Raw genomic sequence first — 20185 nt, 5'->3', positions numbered from 1 at the left:
TATATATATATATATATATATATATATATATATATATATATACATATATATATATGAATAAACAATTTGAAATCAAATGTCACAGCTGACACTTTCCATGCATTAAGGAAATGAGTTTTGAGCCAAGTTTTTAAGTTGTGTTATTCTGAAAATGTCTATTGAAAGTGGCATCTTCTCTGAATCAAGGAGTTGCATCTGGTCTTAGCCCTGTAGGAGGTTTTTCTGTGTGCTGAAGCCATTCTGCTGTTCCTCTGCGTTTTGTGAAGGTGATCCTGTGGATCAAAATAAAAGATTTATTTATATAATATTCAACATTTCTTTGGAATCTTCCTTACATGGAAAAACATAGCACATAAAAAATATACAGTTTTAAATTGAAGTATTACAGTCAGCATATCTGTAGCAAATAACATATTTTTCCTCCATCACAATATCCCTGTAAATTTATGAGATTATTGAACTACAAATCAACAGTCCGTAATGGGATCCAGAGCAAGTTTGTGTGATTGCAATGCTGCTCACACTGATATTGCATTGATAATTGCAATCCAATTAATTGTGTAGTTCAACTTCAAGATCTGAATTTTTCATGAAGGTAGACAAATTTGAGAAAACCTGGATTCAAGTATGATGAAGGATTTTAAATCCTCTTAGGTCTGCTTCAATTTGACTTCCCCGTTTAACTCATAACTTTGTTTATGTATATATATAAAACTTCTTAAAAAGGAGAGAAACTTGGTCTTAAAAAGCTAAGGTAGAGAAGTTCATGGTCAAAATCATGAAACTGTTTACTCTGAGGTATTTTATTATTATGTTTTTAATGGTACTTTATTAACACAAACCTAAAGTTTTCTTTGTGGTTGTGACAATAGATTTATGATTGACCGCATGTTGAACAAATAAATATCCATGTACAAATCTAAACTCGTGAGCTAAACTGTCCTTATGGATTCATAATTTATGCACAATTCATATATCCTGGGTGTGACTACAAATTCATTGCATTGTTTCAAGATGACTTGCCTCTTGGAGAACAGTCAATTAATTTAGATTTAATATCACACAAAGATACCGAAAAAACAACCTAAATCTGTGAAAATGTTATTGCCTTTTTCCCTTCCTCCAGCAGACCCCCCCCCCCCCCCCCCCCCCCACACACACACACACACTAGTAAAATTTTCAATAAACTTTGATTAACCTAGTTTTATGTTCAATTTTCCTTCCATCTATACAATAAAGCCTGAAGTGCAACATGATGAAAGGTTCAAGAATTCAAAAGGCAACACATCATGCATCAATCCAAAGACATTCAAGACCAGGTGAGAATCAAGATCAAGTTTACTTGGATTATGTACCAGGAGATCTGATACCTGTGAATAGCTTAAAACAATAAAGTGAAAGATTTGGTGTTACCAAGCCAAAATCTTGATTTAAATTAAATTAAGAAGATGAGGCATAAGATTAATTCAGATATTAATGCTCAAGAACATTAAGCATTTCTTGAGCAAAGACAAATTCTAGATAAATTCTGCAAAGAAGAAAAGGTCAGATTTCCTCCACTCAAAGCCAGTTGTCTCATATGCTTCATAATTGTGTTTTTGCTTGTGCTTGGATTGCCTTTTTCCCTTAATGAATGAAATCATGATTTGAAAACTGCTTTTTGCATTTAGTCAGGCTATCTTTGATAACATTTGTTTGATCTCAGTAGCAACATCTACAGCACAGTAGATGTTGCTCAAGATTAGCAAAAAAAAATCTCCCTGACTAACTCCTTGCTTAAAAAGTATCCCATGTAGAGCTTACAGAAGGAGAAAGTGGAGCTGAGCCAAACCATGTGATGGAACAGGGACTAGTATAGCTCAAGCTCTAGAATAGTATGTTGTTACTTAAGTCTTTCATTCTCCTTTAGAGATGATGTGGAGCTTCTTTCAGTTCTCCTCACCCACACAAACTGGCCCAATTAAAATGTAACAATAACTGACTTAAGGAGCTAAAACCAGATCCACTGGCTCTCATGCAGCTTACCCCAGCCGTTGGTAGAGACGTCGCGGTTGCAGATCTCGTTGGCCAGCCTCTCAAAGTACTCAGGCAGGTCAGCGTACTCGTCGCCGTACGAGATTACCTTGATGCCCTTGTCCAACATGTTATCACGCAGCTTTTTGAACTCTCCCACGTCTTCCCGCCGCACAAGCATAAAGTGTTCCAGGTCTGACTTGTGTTTGACCGCCTCCAGGAACAAAGCCTGAAAGGTCGTGTCGTCCACCGTGCGTCCGCAGCCGAGAAACACAAAGGACTTAGTCTCATACAGCTTCTGGATCTCACGCTGTAAAAAGAAAAACAAAACACTACTAACAATTGGTGCCATCTTTAATCAGTAGCTGGAATATTAAACAAACCAAAGTATAAAAGAAAAGAGAAAAAGAAAGTCCAGGACTCACCATAACCTCAGTGTTCCTCAGTACGTTCTGATAGCCAGCAGGGTGCAGCACAATGCCACATGGGTTAGTGTAAACACCGTGAATATGCAGAACACTTAACCTCCGTTTCTCCTGAGCCCACTCCAACACCTACGAACAAGACACGTACACTTAACAGTCCACTGCACAAAATCCTGTTCTTGCTGGGCAGAGAGTACGATCACCGAGTAGTAGTGAGAGAACATTAGTCCCAGTGGAGACAAGGCATAAATACCAGGGCTGAGAGGGAAAGCATCAGGTCACTCTCAGATCTAATATCTGCATGACTAAACTCTAAGCTGAGGCCAATGCAGGTGACAGGACAACTCTTTGTGAAAGACAGATTAATGTTCAGCGCAGTGGTAAACCAAAAGTAAACAGTTTGATCTATAGAATCTGACATCAGTGGCTTGAACTTTAACTTTCTTCCACCTGTCAGAAACAGAAACGGCTTATCGTTGTTTCCCCTAAAGCTGCCAACAAGGAGCTTCATATACATGCAATGTCATAAATGGGAAGTTAGTCACCACTGTATGAAATTTCAACATCATGCTTTAGAAGAAACATATGTTTTCAGGCGTATTACTGTGCGTGCGATACGAAATACAAAACTAAATTTGCATTTTCCACAGGTCATTATTTTTAAGCTACTCTATGAAACTTATGTAGTAAACTAGAACTCACTGCTTACTGTTGGACATGCATAAGTGACCTTTGCACTCGTTTAAGGATAAAGAAAAAGCTGACATCATGCATTGTTACAGAACAGATCAATTAGTGCCACAATACAGTCGAAGCAGAGTTTACCTTCTTCTCATCAGTCAGGTCTAAAGACTCCAGTTTGGTGCCCTGATGGGCTGCGTAGATCTCCAGCAGGTTGTCAAAGTTGGTGGTAAGCACCAACGCACCGCTCTCCATCAACTGCAGCACAGATCGCAAGAGGTGTTTCCCTGCGTGCTCCATCTTGCACTCCAAGTCGTCAAACACTTCGTACAGACAGTCTTTGAAGAACGTGGATCGAACATTTCCCGTCCTCTAGGAAACATAATGACACAAGGCAACCGCAGCCCTTCTTTAAAATGTCTTTGTACACAGCACACTGCCCTTTGGTGCATTTCTCAAAACAATGCAGTTCCTCACAGCTACTTGTTCAATTTTGAAATCATTGCGTCACTTGTGCACATCACATACACAGTTTCTCATTTCTGTGGACATGTTGCAAATCTATTCTACATCATGCAAGTGATTTAAATTGTCTGCTTTTTCCTACGTTTTCAATTGCTTATGTTATGTTGATAAATACATATCATATGGGTCTTTGTAGCCTCCACAACATTTTAAGTTCGTCGTATAAGTGTTAACATGCAAAATGCTTGCAGAAGTCATGATATTCTATTATTAATAATATTAATAATAGAAAATATTTGATCAAACTCTACTTTATGGTATATCTAAGAGCAATTTAGAGATCATTTAACCTAACAGTCGTACTTTTTGACTGCAGGAAGAAGCCAGAGTACCCTCAGGCATTAGTAGTGCCATAGCACAAACAAATTAACTTAGGATTCCTTCTGCAAAAAAGGCAAAAAAAAGATTCATTTAGCTTTACAACCTCAACCACTTAACCCAGATGATGATGTTTAAGTAATTAGAGGTATCTGAGATCAGAATTTAAACACTAAGTGTAGAAGAAATACTGTTCTCCTAGAGCAGAAAATACCTTATATAACTAAGTTAAGTATATGATATATTTTCATATGACAAACAAGAAATCAGAACAAGATGAACCAAAGTACATAAAAATGCCTCTAGCCCATTAAACAAAGTTGGCCAAATGTGAGGCCAAATTTTTAACTCGAAACAAAATGCTTTTTGATCAGACTGACTCATGATCCAACGTGACCAGTCCATGTAGGAATCAAGTCTCTTAGAATAAAAATGTGTATCTGAGGACTGAGGTGACCTGAAGGAGGATTATTCACTCTAAGTACTGCTAAACAGAGTAGCAAGAAAAAAAGAAAAAAGTAAATCTTGTGTTCTAAGAAAAAGGGGTTAATTCTTTCTAGCTTTTGAATAGGAAAAGTCAGGATTTCAACACATTTTTCCAAACTCAATATTTTCAGAGATCTCAACTCTTTTCAGAAAAGGAATCTGAGTTTCTAGCAGATATTCTTACAGAGGTTAGGCTTTTAACAAGGAATCTGCTATATCCACTGGCTGTAAAGAAATGAAAGGATTATGGACAAATGAATGGATGGATAGACAAACAATGAGACAATAGAATCGGGAATAAAGTCTGAAAATACACATTTTCACATTCTTGCACTCTTCAGGGTGCAAATTAAAGCTGCAAATTTAAATTCAACCTTTAATGAACAGTTGTGTGTCAGATTTTGAAACATGAGTCCAACACTCCATTGCCCCTCTGATCCTTAATCTAACCACTTGAGCAGCAGCTCACGCTGCATTACTCCACTTAAAGTTTATGTTCTGTCACTGCGTGGCATAATTTTCATCCTTACTTTGATTAGGGTCTTGTAACCCCCCCAAAAAGCAAAGAGCGAGAAAGATGCTGATAGCTAAGAATAGCAAAGGCTAGCGCAGTGACCAAGGTGATCTGAGATTGGAAGGAAATGCTCCGCCGCCTTCCACAGATTACAGCTCTAATGGGCTAAACAGCAGGAGTCCCTTCCACAGGAAGAAGCTCATTATCCACAGCTAGTGTCCGCAGCACCCATCCTGATCACCCTGTCCTTGGGCTGACTCACAACTTATGTAATAACCAACAAATGGACAAATAAACAACCCTTCTTCTTCAAAATATCCATTTCAAACTGATAAAATGATCTTTCATTCACAGGGAAGACTCACTAATTGCTTTCAACAAATACATTTTTACCATTTAAATAATTACTATAAGCATAGTAGGTGATAACTAATCTATAAACAACAACAGATGAATGAACAAATTCTTTTTTGCTTGGAACAGCACATATGTTAAGAGCCTTGCTGTTGCTACACTCATTACTTCTACAGAGTGCAGAAACTTGGCCGGTACACAAATCCATGAAAGTGGGTTAAACCTCTAACTGGCTATAAGGCAGGTGTCTCACACCCAGACACATGTCAGCATTCCAAGTACAAATGATTAACGACGAGTGCAGATTATGGAAATGGTAAAACACAGTCACAAAAATAAGGTTTCATTTAGTAGGTCACCTTTGTCTGAAGGTAACACTTTTAGAGGATAAATCACACACAGAAGAGTAAAAGTATCTCTATAAAACAAGAGAAAAACATTAACGCCGGTTTTGTGAATGGAGCGACTAAAAATTAATATGTTTTACTATGGACCCATTGTAGTCACAGGTGGAGCTTTAAGTCTGAATGGAAAATCTGGGCTACAGGAGGGGAGGAAATGGGGTGGCGGTTCTGGTTCACATTATTCCCTGTTTGTTTGTTTGTTTTTTTTCTTCTTCTTCCCTCCGGCCGGCTGCGCTGGACCCTGCTGTGTCTGTGACCAAGGGGAGTGGGCTCGTGTCTGCACGACTGTGGATCGAAATAAACACAACGGATAAAGCCATAAAGGCGCTGTTTGTTCTCTTTGTCCCGACAGGCTGGGAGCTGAAACAAAGCGTGTTTTTATCAATGTCAAAGGTGCGATGAGACATGACTAACACAGGAGGCAAACGGTATTAAGACTCCCATCTGCCAGCCCCGCTCCAGATCAGACCGGTTTGGTTGTATGTAAATACTGCAGATTTTTTTCCCACCTAAATGTTTTATAGATCCATTAATACCATCACAAACTCATGAAAGGCAAAATCAGTTAAAGTACATAATTTTATGAGATACCTTCCAAAAACTAGTGGTGGTCTCAAAAGTGAATGCGACTTCCTATAAACATACAAATGGTCACCGTTAGGACGTGTAATAGTAACTTGTAGTAGTAAATTGCTGGAATTTTCATGGAAATTAGCTGACTTTGATTGGTGGACCACATGGAAAATGTTTTGAAATTTTGACAAACTGGAAAACTTTATTCCATGCCTAAGGATGTATATTTTCATGGTTTAACAGCACTGTTGTTACAACTTGGAGACCAAGTCAAGAGTGTCAGAGTCCAACTAGACAGAGACTACCTATCTAATGAAGAAAAACATTAGATAAGTGCCATTTCTAGAATCAATATAAACATCTTGTATATAAAATCAACTTGTTGAGTATCATTTTATACAACATAGACCAAGGATATGTCAAATCAAATATTAAAGGAGACTCTTGGGTACAACTAAAGGCATAGATTAGAATTTTTGAAGCGAGGTTCTGCAAAAAGGGTATAAACATTTAATACAGTACCAGGAGTAGATATTTCTCTTGATGTCTTCATTTGATGTGAGTTACATTTTTTTTTAATTCAGTCAAAAGTTTTACAGTGTTAAACCTCTACCCAGTTGTTTGCATTTAACTATCTAAAGTGAAGCTGATGATTACTTACACAGCAAACGGAGGTGCCTCAGTTCTACAAGGGGAAACTTCAGCCAACGACTGTCAACACAATTTCTGCGCTTAACAAAATCAAACATATAAACAATAAAAAAAAACACTTTATACATTCTAAAATGTGGCAAATTTGATACAAGTTGTCTAAAGGCTTGAATTGCACTTGGGACAAAAGACCAAAAAGACCAACCTGTACCTTCAACCTAAGTGAACGGGAACAGATGGTTTTGTCTTTTTTCACAACAGACTATTTTAGAATAGTCTAATTTCTATTGTAGAAATCAGACAGAGGATGCTGTGAAATGCCAAATATTTTGCTGGATATTTTAACAAGACTGAGGAAACAAATGTTGTTTTTCAAGGACAAATTACTATAATTACCAATGTGTACAAAGTCCAGTCCAAATAACTGTGTTTCATATCACTGGTGGTAAATCCTCTCTTACTTCCACTGGAAGTGAAAGTAATCATCGTCTTCTTGATAAACAATCGTGCAATGCAAAGATAATGACAATTCAAAGGCTCATAATATTAGGCTTGTATAAACTGCTGTGATGTTTCTGAGACTGTTGAAAACAGTTCAAGACTGTAGAAATTAGGTTTGCTATGCATTAAACACTGCAGCACACACAGTTCAGCTACGACCAGGAGACACTCATCGACGATTACAATTTTATTGCAAAAATTGTCATTTTATTCTTTAATATGATAATCTACAACTAAACAAGTTGTAGATTTTACATTTGCTACTGCAAATGTAGAATGTCCTTTATCTTTGATCCCAATACATTGTCATGTTAATTTTTTTAGAATCCATGATCTCTTTTTCTTCCAAGAAGCCAGATTTACAGATAAGTAATATGAGTAATATTGAGTAATATTTCTTCTAGTTCCCCAAAAGTAATGACAAACAATTCCTTTGGACATTTTCATTTACATTCAATAAATGACCTCTTTCAGAGGAATGTTTTGTGTTCACCACTTTATGTCTGACCGATGATTCATTCTGTTGTAAACTGGACCATAATCTCATAAGATTGATTTTAAAACAGATGTGTGTTACAAGCATCCTGCAGCAAAAACACTTAAGGTCAAAACTTCTTTAGTGGAATTCATGAATTAGCACAATTATGACCTTATTTTTAAGCCACACCTACATGTTTCCAAAACAAGCTGTTTTATAAGACATCACTTTGAGAAAGCATGTTAGTTTTCCTGTTATTTCCATTTTCTTAACATTAAACATTGTGTGTACAATATACCGTGAAGGGCCAAATGACTAAATAGTTAAAAAGGGATAAAGCGGCAAAAGTCTGATGAAAACTGTAAAGACCTTCTCAAAGCCAGGAGAAGCACTGATCAGAAACACTTCACAAGACTTTAAGAAAGTTTAACTCTTTGGATGCAATCCATGAAGGAATCATAAGGAGGGTTTTAATGCACGTTTTTTGCAGAGACTTGCATTTAAGAAACACTCAACCTGTTAACCAAGTGAACAGAATGACTATAATGTGTTTTTGCATTGATTGTTTTTAACAAAAGAAGTCTAACAATTAAGTCTTATATCATGACAAAGTTCACTGAGAAAGTATGAATAATGTCTGGATGTGAATCTGTGGAAGTAAAATCATAACATCCCTTTTTCAATAAAGGTCACAGCCAGTGTTGGCAGTCCAACATGTGTTTGTGCATGTGCAAAGGAGAACTTTAGGAAAGGGAAGAAAGGGAAAAAAAAGACTCAGACGGTCTTACCGGGGAAAGTTTCTGAATGAGGTCATGGGCCACATGCACCAAATTCTTATCTTCCTGCATGTGCTTCTGGAAACGCCGGCTCTCCTCCTCCTCCAGCAGATCAAAATCATTGGCTGCGTCAAGGAGGGCCTGTATAAGCCCTTTCCAAGAGCGAAGAGCAGGAACCTGCGGAGCCACTGCAGAGCTCACCCCCGTACCAATCACCAGAACAAGCTCGGGGGCTCGCTTGGTCTTCAGGCTGGGCAGCAATTTCCTTTGGGGCAGGCAGAAATCAAATGACAATGGTTCCAAATACGGTGCTTCCCTAATCCCTCTGACAGCATGAAAGTCAAACAAAGCCTTCATGCCTACTGATTTTGCACTAGCATGCAGTTGGAAACTAGTATCTACCTTCATCTAGCACTTCCAATGATTTGAATTAGTTCTGCAAAGAAATCCTGAATATGTAACAGCAGTGGCATGCAGGTGCACCTGAGCTTACCTGGGCTTTTTAGCGTTTGACTCTGCATCCTGAGAATCAGCTGCAGGACGCTTCTCAGTTTTCACTGCTACAACAGAGGCCATTCAGCTCCTGTAAAAAACATGACCAACCATTTAATATCTCTATAGAAGCTGGTCTGACCAATTTACACAATGGCTGGTTTAAACCGGTCTCAATACTGCCAACATTATTAGTTTTTCCAAACAAGAAGCTGAGTGACTATGAAATTATGTCATAGGTCAAACTCAGGACATTAAGGTCAGACTTATTACAAATACATGTGGGTGTTCCATAGAGTTAAATTGTTGCCTCACATAGTTTACCTTATATGTAAATTAAGCATAGACCATTCTGAGCTGTTTTTCAATTCATTGCTAATGGAAGGAAGATGCACAACAAAGTTGAAGCTCTAATTAGGATTGTATCAAAGACAAACTCTGCATGTCTTTTCTATTTTCAAAAGTCACTCAGAAAACAGTTTTTTCAGAATTAACATGACTATATCTGCCAATTGTCTTTGCATCTTATGTAGTGAAGGTCACAGGACAATGACATTACCATTAACTGTGGTTTTGTCATTCAATCTTGTCTTTTCCACACTAGTGTAAACTAGACATCCCTACATGGTCATCACCTCAGTCATTATGTGTTTACATGCAAATCCATTCTGGTAAAATTACATCTTGATTTTATCCCACAAAGGAAACAATGGAGTCACAATCTTTGTTCAAAAGGCATTTTGAAAATAGTGATTCAGAGACTATGAACTGAACCAGGGTAATACAGTTCTTGGATTTTTGGCATGAGATGATTGGGCCAATCTTAAGTCTGAACTTAAGTTATTTATTACAACTTACTGTTGTTTTGTGTGATTTTTAAGTTGAATGCCACCCCTGCTCTCTTGGCTGGATTTCCCTTGGTCTTGGAAATCTGAAATCCCCAGGGGAAAAACTTTATTACCCCTTAGATGTCACACTAACTAACCCCTTAGTTAGCATTAGTTAGCATTTCTGTGAGGACACCAATGTCCTCACAGAAAGTGAAGGAGTTTCAAATCAAGAACATTAATGAATTAATAAGTTTTGTTTGTTGGCTGCCATTAGAAAATCACTGTGCTGTGGGTTAAAATGCCCATTGAGTTTGAGGGGTGAGTTTGACAGTGTACCATGAAATAATTCAATACACATTAAATTTTTGTTTGCATTTTAATGATTTAAAGTAATATTTTGAATCATTAAATAATATTAATATTTTGTCTACTAAATAAAGTATTTCAATTATTTATTAAAAGATTAAATGATGTGTTTATTTTTATTTTGTCCCTTTCAACTCTCCATACTCCAATAAGCTGAATATCTTATTGGTTTGCAACACATGAATTCCTGAAACTTAAAAAAACAAATACTGCATTCCAAACAGCCCTTTGCACTATTATTAATGCACAGTGATATTGCAATTATTATACACAGTGTGATGTATTGTGAAGTCCTAACACAATAATACATAAATTCTTATTCGATAAAATTATCAGTGACATCTCTCGTCAAAGATCCCAATAAATACTTCATCCTGTCTTACCCAACACTGTGCGTGCCGTACAACCAGGAAATATTTTACTAATTTCCTTCCAGAAACGCACCTCACCTAATGGTAGAGACTATACGCTTTTTATCAATAACTTTGTGGCCACTACATTTTTTAACTTTATAACAGAATATTTTGGTTCAAATAATTTTAAATGTATATTCTCTTTTAGTTCAATTGTAAGTTCAGAAATACAGTTTAATTACCGTAGTATTCCTAGAAGCTGCCCAAGGGTACATTGTGTTTGTGACTGGACACAAATAACATTTAGATGTCCGATTGAAGAAAGCAAACAAAAAGAAAAGAAAATGTAAACGTCACTTACCTTGCTCCAGGTATCTCCAGTGTTTACTTCAGCTTAATTTTAGATGTCTTTTGATTTTAAGTCAGATAAAGTCAGTCAAGGTAGAACTTGATCCACTTTAATTAGTTCGGAAATCAATAAGCCTTCGTGGCGTTTTTCTTCCTTCCTTTTTGTTTTATTAAGTCTTGATGTTAATCTGATAAATGACCGCTCTTAGCTGTAACTTGGGAAATAAAAACTCACCACTGACAGTTCAGTGACAATAGCCTCGCTGTTTTCTCGTTGTAAGTTTAATGTTTTTTTTTTTTTTTTTTCATCAAAGTCCAAAAAAAGAGAAAAAAAAAAATCCAGGTTTGTTAAACGCATTAAACTCCCTCGACACCACTGCCTCCGGTCATTGTGACAGTAGAACTAGCGCCTCAAATATTTTTCCAATAAAAAGTTTTAATGTGTTCTCCCCATGAGTCATGTGTCATAAACGCTCTCGACCTCTGCTGCTGTCAGAGACTCTCGCAGCTCTTCTGTCTATATTGACGGTTTTCAGGCGGTTAAAAGTGACCGCCCGCGGACCGTAATGTGCACCGGGTTTTATGACGCTTTCACGTGCTATGGTAAATCTGCGTTGCGCTGCCGTAATAGAACGTCGCCGTATAGCACATAATATTTCATGTTTTGTAAGCTTGGTAAAGTAAAATATTACAATGAACTCGACATAGTTTCAAAATTCCATGACATTTTTCAGCGATAGAACAAATGTTTCTCCAACAATATTTTTCTTTTTTCAAACTTATCTTACACCGGATTGTTTAACTGCCAAGCAAAAAATCTCTCCAACTTCCAAAGTCAGAAATTAAAATGTTTACAAAGCGCATTTCAATATAGCTTGAGGCCTAGCCATATATAGCTGAGACGCATTGCTTACATAATTTAGGATGTGCAGCTGATAAACTCGAGTATGACAGTACTTTTAAACTTTTATTGCGCTCGTTTAGAAAACATATAGTTTATGAAAAAAGTATTTTACGTTTCTTCAGAAAACGGTTTGATTAATAATGTCAACTGATAGCTAAAAAGTAAACTCATAGTTATTTGAAAAGAAGTAGAGAATAAATACATTCGCCACAAAACTTATTTCTCAATTGGCCTCTTTCACTACAGAAAATCCATACAGTCTCCTTTTAGGAATTTACACGTCAGCATATTCAATTCTGGCATTTCCCACGGCTAGCCTGCCATCTGCTGTTGGAAAAATAAACTACATTCAGAAGGTTGATGGTTTTCAAAGACCCCTTTTTAAAAGAAGAGACAAAATATCTGAGATTACCTTTAATATTTTTTAGATATACTTCTTAATTCGAATTTAGATGTAAAATGAGTGTATAAAAATGCACTTGTCTTTTCATACCAATTAATATTTTATTAAACTACTCTAGTGAGACAAAGCCTCATTTTAGCTACTGTTTGTGTGGTATATATTCCCCCCAGACAGCAGGCCCATCCACATCAAAAATAAAGTAAAATACAAATTTCTAAAAAAAAAATTCTACTGCCCATTTGTTTTGTTTTTCATAAAACTGCATATAGCAGTGAAATGACTTGAAGGTTTGACCTTGAAGTCAAAAAATAATTTTTGTAGTCGTATTTAAAAAGAAAACGATTTCAAAAAAGTATTAAACATCTTTAATTTCTATTGAATCATCAATCATTTCCAATCTATACATAGTAATGCATATTAAAATACAATCAAACATTGAAAGGCAAACCATCTGTCAGGTGACAACATTCACAGAAATATTTGTAGCTCAGGTAATTCTTTTTTCTAAGCATTTGTAGAGGCTGGAGGTTACAGTTCCAACATATCCTGAATCCCCGTTAAAGGCCCTGTGTTCATATCCAAACAGTAGAAAAAAGGCATTCTGGTCACTTTGGACAACTCAAGTCAATGCTCGCTCTGCACATGTAATCCTGGTAGCTAGTTTATTTGCAAACTTGCATTGGGTTGTTTAAATTTTAAAAAATATAGGAAGGGATTTTCCTAAATAGAGCAACATGTCTGATTATTCACCATTTCCCTTTCCAAATTGCAAGACTTGCTTTCTGCAACCTTGAAGGTAGCATGATGAACAGCAAATGCATAATTTTCAAACTTTCAAAGTCTGGAGAGGGTTGTTGGTGTTATTATCTCTGAGGTAAACGAGAATGACTGTTACTGCAACTAATGGGTCAACTTGTCAAAAATATGGTCCTAACATCTAAGGATATATTAAATGCAATTCAAAATTAAATCACAAGCTGAAATCCCTTATGAAATTGACAAAAAAAAAAGACATAGGAAGCCAAAGTTAAAAGTAAAAGAATATGCGAGTGCTTTTAATGCAGAGATGCTCTACACAGAGATGGATCCTTCTCTGAAATTGGTCTTCCCTATCAAAACATTGAGAAGAGTAGCCTTGCCCTCCTTTGCATCCCTTTGAGCCTGTTTTATGATGTCACTTAGCTGGTTCTCGTCTTCTCGTCTGACAAGGTAGCCCTTACCGCCATAACCATCTGCCACTGTGTGATAATCTGGAAAAAATGAAAGATGACTTTTTCACATTGAGCTGTTGCTTAGCAATATACAACTACATAAACAATGTTCTTTGGGCTATTGGATGCAATACTGTGGACGTTACAACACACATCGGTGGTCAAATACGTACCTGTAAAAGCAAGGCCACAAGCCACGTTGCTACCGAGGATGGGAACCTGCTCTCTGGAGATCTGACTCCAACACGCATCGTTTCCAACCACAGATATAACTGGTGTCTGAAGAGCAAAGCGATCAAGTAAAATAATCACAGTACACCATCTGGTCAATGTAGCAGCACAACCATTTGCTGCTATGCATGCATAAAAAATGTAAAAAGTTAGCGATCAGAATTGAATAATTGTTTTTTTTTTTCAGTTTCATCAGCCTTGACTGATGTTCACCAGGTTGAAGGCTCAAAAATCATATCTTTCTCAGAGCAGCGAAAGTACCAACTTCCCCCACTGAAGTCAAGATTTCAGCCATCAATAGCTATTGATTTAGCAATCAATAGCTAAATTAGGTGCTTCACTGCTGAAGGATATTAAACACAGAAATCAAAGATCAATCGTCAGCTCTGTTTCAGGTAAGCTCCACCCAGACCATTACCATAGCATTATCTATACCCATGTCAAAAAAAGGAAAAATTAAAGACGGCATCAAGGCAAGCAATTAAAAGCAACTGGGTGGAGCTCACTAATGTGTTCACTGTCCACACGTCCAACATTTCTCAAGTCAAACACCACAAAGGAAAAAATAGAGAACATTACCAAGTTTACATCACACAAAACACATGAAGAAGGTTAAAATATCCACATGGTGAGCTCAACCCTTCTCTGCTCTGACCAGTAGGGTTGCAATGTTTCTGTGAAAGCCCGTTTCAGATCAAATGCTTTCTTGCACAGCAGAATGGCAACCTCAGCTTTCACTATAGTTTCTGTTAACAGGAAAGCTAAAAAATATATATTATAGTAAAGTTCTTACAGAAAAAGAATTTACCAAAACCTGCACAAAAACTAGACCTGCACTAAAGTGCCCTATTTATTTAGCGCTCATAAATCAGACACAGAACTCTGATCTGTGCATCTCTAAACAAACTAGGATGGTGAGAAATCCTAACAGTGTGAGCAAACACACTGTGATGAGTCAGAACAAAGTGTGACCTTTTTCCTGTATCAGATGAATATCTGAGTCTTGCATGTTTAAGTCAAAGATTCATGCGTTTACCTTGTGCCGGGTAAATGTGTCATACTCTGCAACACTGTAGCCCAGGGAGCCGTCTCCATAGACTATCCACACCTGCAAAATATGCAAAAAAAATAATTCCTTTGGATAAGGAATGAAACGCGAGAGTTAATGAAATAAATAATGTCAACATTATACCTCAGACTCAGGACGGCACAGTTTTGCTCCCAAAGCAAAACCTCCTCCTACTCCCAGAGTTCCAAAGGCTCCTACAGGAACATGAACCAACTGGATTAAGACATTTCAAAGGAAAGAACACAACACATTGGTACTACTGTAGTGATTCTGTAGCATAGCTAAGACACTGATTAAATTAACTACAAGAGTTTATTACTATGATTCTGCTGGTTTAATCATCTTGTTGCTTGTATATACCTGGATCCAACCAACGCAAAGGTCCTCTTGGTCTCATTATATAGGCAGCACTTCCCACAAAATCTCCCCCATCTGCTACAATGATGCTGTCCTCAGCCATCAGCTCATCCACACAGTGGAGGACTTTTAAAGGATTTAGGTGGTGTTCTGTCTTCTCATTAGCTTTAGCCCTGAAGTTGAACATTTGAGGAATGATTTTGTAACCAACAGTGCATTATTATATTTTCCACACTAACTGTGCAGAACCCCCTTCCCTCCCAATGCTCACCTGTTTGCATCTTCTTTGGTAGAATCTCCAGCTTTGAGGCTCTGAGGCCATTCCTCAGGACAGCAATGGCCCTTCAGCCCCTTAGAGAGACGCACAATAAATGACCCAGCGTCACCTAAAAAAATAAATAAATAAAAAACTTCAAAAGGCATTATTAGATTTAAGATTCCACAGCTGGGAGAATAAATCACCATAATTAAATTAACAATAGAGGACTTGCACATTTTTAACAGAATTCTGAACATTTGGGTCTTATTATCTGTGCATCTGTTACAGAAATAATAAAGTGACACAATGCCAGTTTCAACAGTGTGATGATGAGCTATTTCACTTGTTAATTATGATTTTTTTTTTTCATGGTTTACATAATAGAACAAGAAATACAAATCTCATTTTCATATTTATCCCAACCTGGAAAATTATAAAAGCAAATTCTATTATTTTCCAGACTTTTATTACTACACAAGAAACCTGACAATTTCATAAATAATCCAATTTATGGGCAAACAATAAAGTGGTACTTTAATTATAATAAAGATAGCACTTTACAAATTTACCCTGAATTGCTATAGTTGGTTTCCAGAACATATCAGAGTTTTTCAGCAGCTGTGAATTGTCCCTGTTGACAGCGATTATCTTGCTCCTTCTGTTCAGAACTCTGCCATAGCTCAGTCGGAAGTCACACACAGTGCCTACAAAATAAACAAGAACAAATACTCACAATCCTTCATTATTTTGTCTAGCAATGCAGTTTTGCCTATTTAATTTGAAAAATAAAACTCTTAAAAATGTTTTTTTTTTTAAAAATCCCCTTTTCCTTTTCTGAAACAGCTTAAATCTCAGCCAGATTGGAAGGAGATCACATGTAAACAACTATTTTCAAGTCTTTCCATAGATTTTCAATTCATTTTGGGTTTAGAATTCAATTTTGTGTGCTTAGTTACATATAGGTGGACTCTGTTATTAAGGTAATGCAAGGGGTTTTATCTAGGTGAATTAGTTTGCAAGGCACTGTCATCCATCTCAATCAGTTTTATTTTTCTGAGTGAACGGCACTCAGAAATCATTACTAATCAAATCATTACTAAATTAACTTCATGGTAAAAATGAACCTGCAAGGAGAACCAGGTCGGCCTCTTTGAGAGCGTCCCGTCTGTTCTGTCGGATGTGGATAGGGCTGTCTTTTCCCAGCATGCCCCGGGACATACCCCCAAGAAAGCAGGGGATACCTAGATTCTCCAAAGCCTTCCTGTAAAACAAAAACATGTTTGCACCATTTCATACCTCTCTGTGGCGCACAAAATGACATTGTTAGACTTTAATTAGTGAAAGACAAACACATGTTCCTTTACCTGATGTCTTCTGCTGGCGTAGGAGGGAGTGTAGCTTGGCTCCCAAGGAGAATGACGGGTTTCTTGGCTCGACTCACTAGCTCTATGCACCTTTGTACCTGCAAGGAAACAAAACATTCAATTGAGTCTGTTCCCTTTGTGTCCCATAACATGATGCTATCTGATCATATATTTACTGAAAACAACTAGATGCCAACACCAAAATCTGAGATTACCTGATAATCTGTGGCTTGAGGGATGTGAACAGGAAGTGGGGAAACATCTCTGGTCTCCCAGGCTCCAGCAAAAAGGTTCATGAGGTGATTATTGAGGTACCTTACAAGTAAGCAATCTATTAACTGAATAATCATAAATACATTATTGTCGTCTAGATTAAACAAGTGCTTATTTTTTCACAACATATGACCCAATTTTGTTTCTTTATAAAAATCAGCATTTCCTCATACCATGAGACAATTTTTCCCATCAGCCCTTTGGGAGGATTTTTAACAGCAAACTCTTTGGACACGAGGTGGTATGGGTACAGCGTATCAATGGGGAACTCGATGAAAACAGGACCAGGAGTTCCTGACTGAGCAATGGCTAGAGCTTTCCTGAGTGTTGGCACGATCTCCCTGACGGTCCGGATGGAGGCACAGAACTTACAAAGAGGCCTGAAGAGAGACATCTGGTCGATGTCCTGCAGTGCCCCTCTGCCCTGTGACACAAATGGGTAAAAACAGCTCATTTCAACAACTAAAAGGAGAACCAACAAGCACTACGTAATAAAGTTTTGTTGTGGTATTTTATTAGATCGGCACATTCATATCATATTTACATCATCTTTCAGTTAGATTTTTCTTTGGATTTTAGCACATAATAAAAAGGACCAGGTTTTTATCAGCTTGAAATATTATTTAAACCCAAGTGTTATTTTGCTATTTACTAAACACAGATGAAGACAAATAAAATAAGCTGTGCAATATGCTTATTGCTGTCTCTGGAAGGAAAGTAGTAGATGCTGGTAATTAAATTATTATGCTTACTGAAAATCTATAAAAGTGGGACTTAAGTTAATGATTACATTGTTCGATTATACATTTTTCTAAAAGCGGTGCTACAAGGCCCAAGGCAACTGAATCATTATGTTCAAATAGTTTTAGTACTTTAGAAAAACCAATGAACTATATATTAAATTCTGAAAAGAAGGTGGCACTGATGTACCTGCAGTAATGTACCAGCAGCTCCTCCCAAAAGCAGCAATGGAGATTCCGCCATTTGAGCATTCTTCACTGCTGTCACTGTGTTAGTCAGGCCCGGGCCAGCAGTCACTGCGGCTACTCCAACAGTGCCTTGGAAACACAGCAGGAAGAGATGTGCATTAATATTTATGTCTAGTAAGATATTTTCATTTAAATATCATTAGATACTGATATCTCCGTTAGCTGCACCTGTGTTTGACAAGTCATAATGTTGACCAGTAAGGCACAACTTAAAAGGCTGCAGAAGACTCAGTTCCTTTATTCCCCACAGTTACTAACAACATGGTATGTGCTAAGAGACGCTGAGGTCAAATATTAACTCATGCTCTTCTTGTGTAGCTGAGGTGTGTGTACCTGAGAGCCTCGCCACAGCATCAGCAGCAAAGACAGCAGTGGCTTCGTGTCTGGTGTCAACGACACGGATGCCAACCTTCTCGCAGGCCACCAGGATGGGAGAGATGTGCCCACCAACGAGGGTGAAAAGGAACTGGATTCCATGCGCACGGAGGACTTCGGCAACACTCTCCCCTCCATGCCTGGGGCTCTTTGTTTCAGTCTGAATTCAATAAGAAAACGGTAAAAAGATCAAATAAAACAAATGCACACCCATTAGACATCTTACCATTCTTTTTCACTTGAACTACAGACTTCATTAGTAAGAACAGTTACTTTTCTGCAAATTAAAATCTGAAAAGAACACACTTGAATTCAGCTTCCTTTACTCAGATACCCTTAAATCAGAGCTTCTCAATTCCAGTCCTCAGCCCCCCCTGCTCTGCATGTTTTAGATTTGCCTCCATTTCAGAACAGCTTATCCAAATGATTGCATTACATCTTCTGCAGGCATCAAGTACTCCAGAAGCCTGTTAATCACCCATTGATTCAATCCAGGTGTGTGGCAGCAGGGAAACGCCTAAAACATGCAGGGCCCCCCTGCCTGAGGACCAGAATTGAGAAGCACTGCCCTAAATACAATTCAATGAAACCAGCTGACTACAGAATTTTAATTCAGAATCAGGTGTTCCTAGACGGCCCCAGGAGTTTTTTTTTTTTTTTTAGAAAATACTCTCTAGTAATAAAATCCATCAACATGGTAACTCTACTGCTTGCCCCAAAAAACACTCACCATCTAGATTTAACATTGTATCACTGATTTAATCAGAACTAAAAGAGGTGTAAAATAAAAACAAAAACAAAGCAACACATTGTATAGACTGCTGTCCCAGTGACATGTAGCCATTCCCAATGTCACCTGTCACATTATCTCCCTTTGACAACAGCACTTATTGTTCAGGCCTGCAGCTGTGATGTGCCCCTTTACTTTGTGCAATCCCACTAACAACCAGTGTGTTTGAATAGCTTTATGAGACAACCGCAGGGCTGGTCAAAGTTTACATGAATGCAGCCCAGGCTTGCCTTTGTCATTTTTCAGCTTAGAGGGAACAGAGGGACTAAAAATATTACTGAATATTTTCACAAACAGGACATTGGAAAGTTGCTTTGAATTATAACATACAGGGAAAAAAATGTTTTGAAGCTGCTGATGATTTCCAATCACCTACCTTGTGAAACAACTGGTAGATTACACCGAGTTTGTAGGCAGCAAACACAACCCCAGTCAGAGCAACGCAAGCAGAGCATCCGAGGACACTGGAAATGCATCCGAACGACTCCATGTCGGCAGGAGGAACCAAAACCCTGTTTGTCAAAACAAAACTCGACCACGCTTGGAAAAAAATGACCCACTACTATTCCACTTCAGCAGCTCACTTTTTATGCTAGGCTATGATATTGCAAAGATGAGTCTGCAGCTGCTATAGACTCATTTCATACGTAATATTTGGAAAGTACATTCAAAACATAACTGCCTCGTCTTAAGTTAGCAGATAAATGCTTTAAAGGACATCTTGTCGACTCCTAAACAAGTTCAACAAGAACAACGCTCCTTCACCTGCAGAAATATCATGGCTCATATTCAGGTCAAGTCAACTATGAGTATAACACATATTTCCGAAAATATATTTCAAAATAAAAATCCATCTAGAAACTACAGATCT

The 20185-nt window shown here is 37.6% G+C and overlaps 2 protein-coding genes across 5 annotated transcripts; both read right to left on the bottom strand.

Moving 5' to 3' along the window:
- Positions 1-55: 55 nt before the first annotated feature.
- On the bottom strand, positions 56-12637 carry fam118b (family with sequence similarity 118 member B). Of its 2 annotated transcripts, none has more exons than XM_032590646.1 (7): positions 11103-12637; positions 9194-9283; positions 8713-8965; positions 3265-3492; positions 2440-2568; positions 2027-2324; positions 56-272 (listed from the first exon to the last, which is right to left on the bottom strand). In XM_032590646.1, exons 2-7 carry the CDS (start codon positions 9274-9276, stop codon positions 202-204), a joined length of 1062 nt encoding a protein of 353 aa, XP_032446537.1. In that variant the 5' UTR covers positions 9277-9283; positions 11103-12637; the 3' UTR covers positions 56-201. The 2 variants fall into 2 exon arrangements, with proteins under 2 accessions (XP_032446537.1, XP_032446538.1); XM_032590647.1 differs by having other exon boundaries at positions 11325-12637.
- Positions 12638-12746: 109 nt separating this feature from the next.
- On the bottom strand, positions 12747-20124 carry ilvbl (ilvB (bacterial acetolactate synthase)-like). Of its 3 annotated transcripts, XM_032590645.1 has the most exons (14): positions 19691-20123; positions 18483-18684; positions 18091-18218; positions 17334-17584; positions 17103-17202; positions 16888-16985; positions 16648-16784; positions 16093-16227; positions 15536-15650; positions 15268-15437; positions 15031-15101; positions 14875-14946; positions 13781-13886; positions 12747-13646 (listed from the first exon to the last, which is right to left on the bottom strand). In XM_032590645.1, the coding sequence occupies exons 1-14, from the start codon at positions 19802-19804 to the stop codon at positions 13468-13470; spliced, it is 1878 nt and encodes a 625-aa protein (XP_032446536.1). In that variant the 5' UTR covers positions 19805-20123; the 3' UTR covers positions 12747-13467. The 3 variants fall into 3 exon arrangements, 1 of the variants encoding a protein (XP_032446536.1); XR_004342824.1 differs by having other exon boundaries at positions 13566-13646; positions 13781-14946; positions 15031-15120; positions 19691-20124; XR_004342825.1 differs by lacking the exon at positions 12747-13646 and having other exon boundaries at positions 13820-13886; positions 15031-15120; positions 19691-20124.
- Between the last annotated feature and the right edge of the window lie 61 nt (positions 20125-20185).

This window comes from Xiphophorus hellerii, chromosome 18 (assembly GCF_003331165.1).
Source record: "Xiphophorus hellerii strain 12219 chromosome 18, Xiphophorus_hellerii-4.1, whole genome shotgun sequence".
NCBI classification, from domain to species: domain Eukaryota; kingdom Metazoa; phylum Chordata; class Actinopteri; order Cyprinodontiformes; family Poeciliidae; genus Xiphophorus; species Xiphophorus hellerii.
This window is presented reverse-complemented; position numbering and strand designations above follow the sequence as displayed.